The following is an 8,688-nucleotide window of genomic DNA, read 5'->3' on the forward strand; positions in this document are numbered from 1 at the left end:
GCAAATCTGGAAAACTCAACAGTGGCCACAGGATTGGAAAAGATCAGTTTACATTCCAATTCCAAAGAAAGGCAGTGCCAAAGAATGTTCAAACTACCGCACCATTGCACTCATTTCACATGCTAGTAAAGTTATGCTTAAAATCCTACAAGCTAGACTCCAGCAGTATGTGGATCGAGAACTACCAGAAGTACAGGCAGGATTTTGAAGAGGCAGAGGAACTAGAGATCAAATTGCCAACATACACTGGATCATGGAGAAAGCTAGGGAGTTCCAGGAAAATATCTACTTCTGCTTCATTGACTATGCTAAAGCCTTTGATTGTGTGGATCACAACAAACTGTGGCAAGTTCTTAAAGAGATGAGAGTACCAGACCACCTTATTTGTCTCTTGAGAAACCTATATGCGGGTCAAGAAGCAACAGTGAGAACTGGACACGGAACCACTGATTGGTTCAAAATTGGGAAAGGAGTCTGGCAAGGCTGTATACTGTCGCCCTGCTTATTTAACATATATGCAGAGCACATCATGAGAAAGGCAGGGCTAGATGAATCAAAAGTTGGAATTAAGATTGCCGGGAGAAATATTAACAACCTAAGATATGCAGATGATACCACTGTAATGGCAGAAAGTTAAGAAGAAGAAAGAGAAATGGAGGTAGTGACAGATTTTATTTTCTTGGGCTCCAAGATCACTGCAGATGGGGACTGTAGCCAAGAAATTAAGACACTTTCTCTTGGGGAGAAAAGCCATGGCAAATCTAGACAGCACACTAAAAAGCAGAGACATCACCCTGTCAACAAAAGTGCGTATAGTCAAGGCTATGGTCTTCCCAGTTGCAATGTATGGCAGTGAAAGTTGGACCATAAGAAAGGCTGAGCGCCAAAGAATTGAGGCTTTTGAACTATGGTGCTAGAGAAGATTCCTGTGAGTCCCTTGGACTGCAAGGCGATCAAACCGGTCAGTCCTAGAGGAGATCAACCCTGACTGCTCTTTAGAAGGCCAGATCCTGAAATTGAAACTCAAATACTTTGGCCACCTGATGAGAAGGCAGGACTCACTGGAGAAGAGCCAAATGGTGGGAAAGATTGAGGGCAATAGAAGAAGGGGACGACAGAGAATGAGATGGCTGGATGGAGTCACTGAAGCAGTAGGCGCGAGCTTAAATGAACTCCAGAAGATGGTAGAGGATAGGAAGGCCTGGAGAAACATTGTCCATGGGGTCGCGATGGGTTGGACACGACTTCGCAGCTAACAACAACATTCTAATTAATAAAAGATTCTAATCATAGTGCACTATGAATTTTCTTCTTTATAGTCACTGCCTGCCTTATTAATGTAGCCCATGACAGAAATACTTTAATAAAAAGCTGATGTTGACATTAGCTATGCTGTTGGGACTAATGGATACTATGGATATTCACAAAGGGCTTCAAGGAACAGACCAAATACCTATCTAAATCCAGCATCCTGTTTTCCTCAGCAACCAGATAGCTATGGGTAGTTATAATTGGTAGATTTATCTTTCATGGATTAAAATATGGTTAAGATACAACCATAATGGATGAGAAGCTTGTACGTAATATTTGTTCTGCATCAACAGACTCTACCATATAAAAGGGACCTTTCAATGCTCTGTTTTCATTCAGGTTGCTCAACCATTCAGGTGAGTCCCATGCAGGTTCAGCAACAACCACCTACCTGAAGAAAGTGAGGAGGAACACGGCAACATGATGATGTGTGAACTGTGACACAAGACGTTTGTTTGTAGACTGCCTCCTCTGAGTAATAGGCATAGCTCCCTTTCAGGTTTTCCCAACTTCTTCCCCCAGCTTTCTTTGCCCCTAAAGGCTGGAATGTAAATTATGTCATTTCTCTTCACCTTTTAAAAAAAAAATAAAAGCAAAATAAGATCAAGGAATATTGAAACAGACACAGCAACAGGAAAACATAAAAAAAAATTACCGTTAAGTCCTACTTTTCAGCAAATGTATTCAATCACATCTATATGCACATCTAATTCATTTGAAATATCAGGGAAATTAATGTTTTACATTTCCTGACGTATCAGAAGGAATTTTAATAAGCAATGGTTAAATGTCTCCTTATCCTTCATTGGTTAAATGTTGGTATTACTGGAGATGCATTTGGGAAATTGGTACATTAACTCATATGGTTTGGGTATTTTACTACTGCTAATGTTAGTCTGAAGTTCATAAAACTACTAACATGAGTTTGCAGCAAATGCTGATGATCAAACATACATGTTCCCCTATAAAATGTTACACTTATCTCTTATCTTTTTGGTGGAATTTGAAATGTAAAATTCTTATAGTGGCTTAAAAGTTCTTGAACAAAGGAAGCTTGTTCCCTTTTACTTTTTTGCATGTGTTTGTGTGGGGAATTAAACACTGCTAAGGTGCCTTGGTGGAGCAGTGGGCTAATGCCTCCTTAAGTAACACCAGCCGCCTGCAATTAGTGCAGGTTCGCATCCCACCAGGCTCAAGGTTGACTCAGCCTTCCATCCTTCCGAGGTAGGTAAAATGAGGACCCAGATTGTTGGGGGCAATTAAGCTGACTTTGTAATAATGCCGCTTGGGGGGGGTGAAAGCCCTAATAAGCAGGCATATACATAGAATGAAGGCTACTGATAAGCTTGTAAGCCGCCCTGGGTCTTCGGAGAAGGGCGGGATATAAATGGAATTAAAATAAAATAAATAAATAAATAAATAAAATAATGCAGTAAACCTTAATCTCCCCAAACCAAAAAGAGTCCCACATTCTCAGCTCTGCTGTCTTTAGGACAGACATGTCAAACTCGTGACATCATGTGATGTCGCGCAACATATTGGAGCTTTTTTCCCATTGCTGGCAATGGGGTGGGCGCGGTTTTGTCATGATGCGTCCGGCCCGCGGGCCGGCAGTTTGACACCCCTGCTCTAGGAGATCACATATACCCTGCAGATGATATAGGTTGCTCAAACCTTCTTGCTTAGTCTTATCCTGACTGCCAGACCTCCAAAAGCCTTTCCTGAACACATAGTGATTGAACTTGGAATCTATTGCAGGTGAAGTCTCTGTTTTAGAAGGAAGCTGTGGCTTCTCCACTAATGTACACATGCTAGTTTTGCATCATAACTAAGATTATGGCCCATGATATTAAAAGATGGGCCTTCCTCTCAACTTTTCAATATTCACTCAGTTGGTCATCTACATCTATATCTACATAAACGAAACCACTTAGCTGCCAGATGCTGCTCTATTCATTAAACATAGCACATTACTTAGAGCATACTGCTGTGTTTTCCAGGTTACAGTATATGTGTCTCTTGTTACAGGTTTTAGTATCTGCATGAAACCTGATCATTTCTAAGACAGGAATTCACTACTGGAGAACTCTGAAGAGTCTGCTAGGGCTTGCTAGATATTCTGGAGTAAGAGTAGGTAAACACCTAAGGAATGGCAATATGCTGACTGCTATTCTTCCTATGGTTTATCAGTACTTATCTATCCTTTATCTGGCTAATTCTCTTAGGAAGCAGGAGGGGGAAGGGACAAAGAAAAGTAACTGCTAAGTAAAAAGATAAGATAAAAGATATGTAGTAGTCTACAGGTAGAGGGTCCTCTTATACTTTAATTTGTTAACTCCAGCTGTTTATGAATAGTAAATATCTGGACATCTCAACTAGGGTAGCAGAACTGCTGTCACATGATAGAAACTCTCCTTTCAAGAGTATACATTCACATGTGCAGAATGAATCAAGAAATAGAGTAAGCTTCTCTGCATTCAGTTAGAGTTCCTATAACTGTACATTTGGCATTAGAAAATGGTCCAAACAATATTCCAAGAAAACATGAAACATTTTAAATTTTCATTGGCATACATGTAATTATCCTTTAACAACAATTTATTTATTTATTTATTTATTAATGGGATTTATATCCCGCCCTATCTCCCGAAGGACTCAGGGCAGCTAACAACAATAACATATAATAAGTACAGAAATTAAGATAAAATTAAAATTAAAGTCATCTGTGCAATAAATTAAAATTAAAAATTAAAAATAAATTAAAAATTGTAAACATAATTAAAATGCCTGTCAGTCCAGGTCAGCCAGGTGGAAAAGGAGTGTTTTGAGGCCGCAGCGAAAGGACTGGAGATCTTGGGCCATCCGAAGCTCAGGGGGGAGCTGATTCCATAGGACTGGCGCTCCCACACAGAAGGCCCTTCCCCTGGGGTTCGCCAGCCGACATTGCCTAGCTGATGGTACCCTGAGGAGGCCTTCTCTGTGTGAGCGTACTGGGCGATGGGAATTCGTTCCCGGTAGCAGATGGTCCTGCAAGTATCCCGGGCCTAATTGGGGCTTGCAACTCAGTTGTTAAATACGGCAGTTGCTAAATGAAACTGTGACTGTGCCTATAATCTTATTTCAGCTTTGCTTTACAGGCCTGTGAAATTCATGTATGAGGATTGGTTTTAAAGTTAATTTTCTATTACTTTTAACTTTTTCATCACTGTTTTAACTGCAAAAAGTCACCAAACAAGGTGATTGCTAAATAAGGACTGTGTTATATTTGCCATCTTTCCTTTAGAATTCAATAGAGAAGATAATGAGATGTAATCAAGGAAGTATACAATCAATGTATGATATTGTAACAAATCAGTATTCCTTCAGCATTTCCCATTCCACCTTTAAAAAGAATAGAAAGCCACAATGCTTGTAAAGACAGCTGACATTATGTATGTTCTGAGCTTTGCATATATGAAATTATTATTAGATCTTAACCTTTCCTCCAGCATCTCAAAATAACATATATAGCGCTCTCTGATCCAAATATTTTCTCAACAACAGCCTTATGATATTTTTTGGTGGGGGAGGGCAGAAAAAAAGGCAACCTCAGAGAACCTCAAAATGGTAAGTAAATTATTGGTACTTGGCCTGATTAGTACTCAAGTTGAAGACCATCACAAAATCCCAAAGCTGCAAAGGTTAGACTGGAAAATTTCTTTTTTTAAAAAAAAGACAGAAGGAATAGCATTTTAAAATCATTTTCAAATCTTTGCCAAGAAATGTATAAGGGCATGGCAGCTTCTATCACAAATTTCTGTATTCTGTACTGCGCATTCTACGATTAGAACTAATTTAATCATGCACAATGCAAATTTTCTTCAGATAGCGTTAATTGTATAGCCACATCTGACATTTTCTCATTAAGTACCAGGCAATTAAGGAACAAAAAAACAGAGATATTTTATATTTTTAGATATAGTTATTGAGAATATTTTTGCAGCATATAAAGCCCTCAATAATTATGTACAAAGGTACAATATAGTACCTATGTACAACATCCCTGATCAAATTGATCAAACACTCTAATGTACAGTCCAAGGAGAAAAGAGAAAAAAATAATCAGAATCTCTTAAACCAATTGAATGTATTGCAGGTACAAAGATGTTTAATTCCAGGAATTCTCAGCCACAACCACATTCTCAAAGGAATTTCAAGAAAGGATGGCTAGGTACTTCCCAGTCTGAGAAGTGTGATTTGTAAATGGATCTATTCTATGAACTCCATTAACAATCATTCCACTGTTTGCAATATCATATTTTCACATTACCTCTTCTTTAGGGTTAGAACAAAGCTAACCTCAAGATTCTTCCAAACAAACATTGGCCTGATATGGATTTGCAATTATGGCTTGCAGCTTTATGATATAGCCTCAAGACACTGATAACCCAGATGTTGGTAACACCTAAACAAATGAGCTCTAAAATCATAGAAAAAACAAGTCCACTCTAGTTCATCAGCAAAGGATGAAATTAAGATTATATACCCAGGAAAGGTAAAATACATAATAAATTCCTGGCTACAATTTTAAATTAATCCGATGGAGATCATTTGGCAACAGCATTCTTGGGCTGTGTTAGTCAGTTTAGGGAGAAATCATCTTATATGAGTGTGTGAGTCTACGTAGGTATATCAAAAGAAAATCCCCAAGGTTTTAAACCATGCACATATGTACATGTGTGTGCATATGTAGATACAGAAAAAGAAAAATCCCCCCAAGGTTTTAAACCACGCATGCAGACGTACACGCAGAGTCATTTTAAAAAAGAAAGGTATGCAGTGAGCCGTTGATAAAGGTTTTGCAACGGCGGGGAAGATGTCCCCAGTTCAAGTGCTACGTGGCAGAAAGCGGTCGTTAAAGGCACCGCGGTCAGACAACAGCGGAAAGCGCAGCCCTCGAGAAAGCCACGGAATCGGTGCGAATCAGCCATCCAGAAAGCAAGAGGGAGGGCAGCGTGGGAGCGGACTTGGCATGCCCAGACTGCAAACCAACCGGTTAACACGGTCTTCAACAGGCTGCGAGAAACCCACTCGCGCTCCGATCGCCCCATCTGTCACGGGACAGCCGCTCCTCATCCCACACAGACTAAAGCCACCCCGCGCTCCCCGTCCATTACCTTAATTACAACTCCCGCCCTCCCGCCCCCGCCAGAGAAGCTCCACGTAAACACCGCTCACCTGTCCGCATTTCCAAGGCAACTTCCTGGAAATCACATGACCACCTCCTCTTCCGAGCTGGCGCTCCTCTCTCTCTCTCTCTCTCTCAATCTCTCTCTCTCTCTCCCTCCCCTCCCCCCCCGCCACATCGTCTCCCTTCCTCGAAGTGCACTCTGGGAATTGCAGTCCCCAGGAATTCTCACTGCACCTCCGAACTAGCCCGGCCCGGAGCCCGAAGGAAAAGGTTAAACGGGCTGGAATGGAGCTCATGACTTTCGGTGGCGCGCCCGACTGGTTGGGGGGCAGATATGGCGCAGGCTCTGCCTGCTTATTCGAGAGGAGCGCTATCGAGCAATAGGTCTTTGCTTCGGAGTAAACGTGAACCCGACCGGGCTGTTTCAGACTCGCAGTCTACTGAGTTGCGCTGCCAAGTTAACTCGGGCGATGACGGAGTGATGGTTCCAGTTTGTGCTTAGGCTGCCTTAGAGTCCCTGCGGTTTTCTCGGCAAGATTTCATAAGTGGCCGTGTCCTCCTTTCTATGGCTGAGAGAGGGATTGGCCCTCCCTCACAGTTTCCTGGTTTCTAGTCTGGTGCTTAACCACTTCACCAAACTGGTTCTTGGTTTCAGTTTGCTGGAAGGTAATTCGTATTTGAATCATACATATGCTGAGAGAGAGTAAATAATAAATAAATTGGTTTCACTGTACGCCAGATTGTTAGCCTGTGCTCCCAAACTAACCTCTGACACGTTTGAACTATTGTGTGGTGTCGAAAAATCCTTCTAAAGTCATTTCAAACATCACTACATCTCCATGTCTGTTGAAGGCGTTGCTGAATGTAGTTCTTAAGATACCTCTACCGTAGGAGCTTAAATGGACTCCAGAAGATGGTAGAGGACAGGAAGGCCTGGAGGAATGTTGTCCATGGGGTCGCGATGGGTGGGACACGACTTCTCAACTAACAGCAACAACTGTATGCAGGTCAACATTTCCCCCCTATATTGTTCTCACTGATCAGCAGCAGTTTTCCAGTTCAAAGCACAATTCTTTTTTGTATCTGGAGGTTCTTGGATGTTTTGTGTGTGAACTATTCTCTGAAAATACGTAAGATGTATTCTTGCTATCCTCTGATAGATGTCCTATAGCAGAGGTCCCCAAGCTTTTTGACACCAGGGACTGGTTAGGTGGAAAGAGAATTTTCTGCAGACTGGAGGAGGCATGTTTTTGTGTGCTGCCTGCATCCCGGTTGCTGGCATGCCACGGCCCGGTACCGGTCCATGGGCCAGCGGTTGGGAACCCCTGTCCTATAACACAGGTGTCAAACTTGTGATGTGTCGCGATGTATTGTGACTTTTTTTGCATTGCCAGAGCTGAGCTAGGCACGGCCTCCATATGATGTAACCGGCTCACAGCTGGCAATTTGACACCCATGTATAGGATCCCTTTGGGTGTGCACATTCCCTTGGTCAAGTCCCTGCAGCTTTCTTGGTAAGGTTTTCAGAAGTGGTTTGGCATTGCCATCTTCATCCTAGAGCTGAGAGAATTACTAGGCCAAGGTCGCCTAAATGACTTTGTGCCTAAGGCAGGACTAGAACTCATGGTCTCCCCTTTCTAGTCTACTGCTTTAACCACTATACCAAACTGGCGCTCAGAAGAGCTATACTGTGTGTAATGAGAAGAGGCAAGCTATAGATCCCTGAAATCTTTAACAATAAGGAGAACAATGACTGAATAATCATTATTGGGAAATAGCTATCAATTCCTAGCAACCACTAACTGAAATCTATTTGTATGAGATAATTTTAATCTGTATAAGTAAAAGTCTCATACACTAGAGGAGATATCGTCATTACTTTTTCATTTCCAGAGAGTTATGCATGTGGGGGTTTCTATGTTTCTAAAAGGGGTAAAATGGCAGAAGTTCCACAGGTATAGTTTTTCCTGCCAAAGAGATGCAGTGATAGGAATAGCTTCTCCTGCCATCAGACAATTCTAATTGCTAAATTACATGTCTTATGGGTATGCCATTCATGTATTTAAAAGCTAAATCCTGGTTGCCTGGTATGTCATCTTTTAAAGTGTGCTTTCCCCATGTATTTTCAACAGCTACAGAACAGGAAGGAAATAGATAGCAAAATAATGCCTGTTGAATTTCTGCTTAGGGGATTAGAGCACCAAGAC

The 8,688-nt window shown here is 41.6% G+C and overlaps 1 protein-coding gene across 1 annotated transcript in view; it reads right to left on the reverse strand.

Annotated features, from left to right (window-relative positions):
• SLC37A3 (solute carrier family 37 member 3) overlaps positions 1-6,545 on the reverse strand; it is a 36,039-nt gene extending 29,494 nt beyond the window's left edge. The window contains exons 1-2 of the mRNA XM_083366046.1: positions 6,529-6,545; positions 1,703-1,883 (exon numbers count right to left, since the gene is read on the reverse strand). Coding sequence (XP_083222172.1) covers positions 1,703-1,797 — 95 coding nt within the window. The 5' untranslated portion in view covers positions 1,798-1,883; positions 6,529-6,545. The remainder of the gene's footprint in view (positions 1-1,702; positions 1,884-6,528) is intronic.
• Positions 6,546-8,688: the final 2,143 nt, after the last annotated feature.

The sequence above is a fragment of the Vipera ursinii genome (genome assembly GCF_947247035.1).
Source record: "Vipera ursinii genome assembly, chromosome: 6".
In the NCBI taxonomy this organism is placed as follows: Eukaryota; Metazoa; Chordata; class Lepidosauria; order Squamata; family Viperidae; genus Vipera; species Vipera ursinii.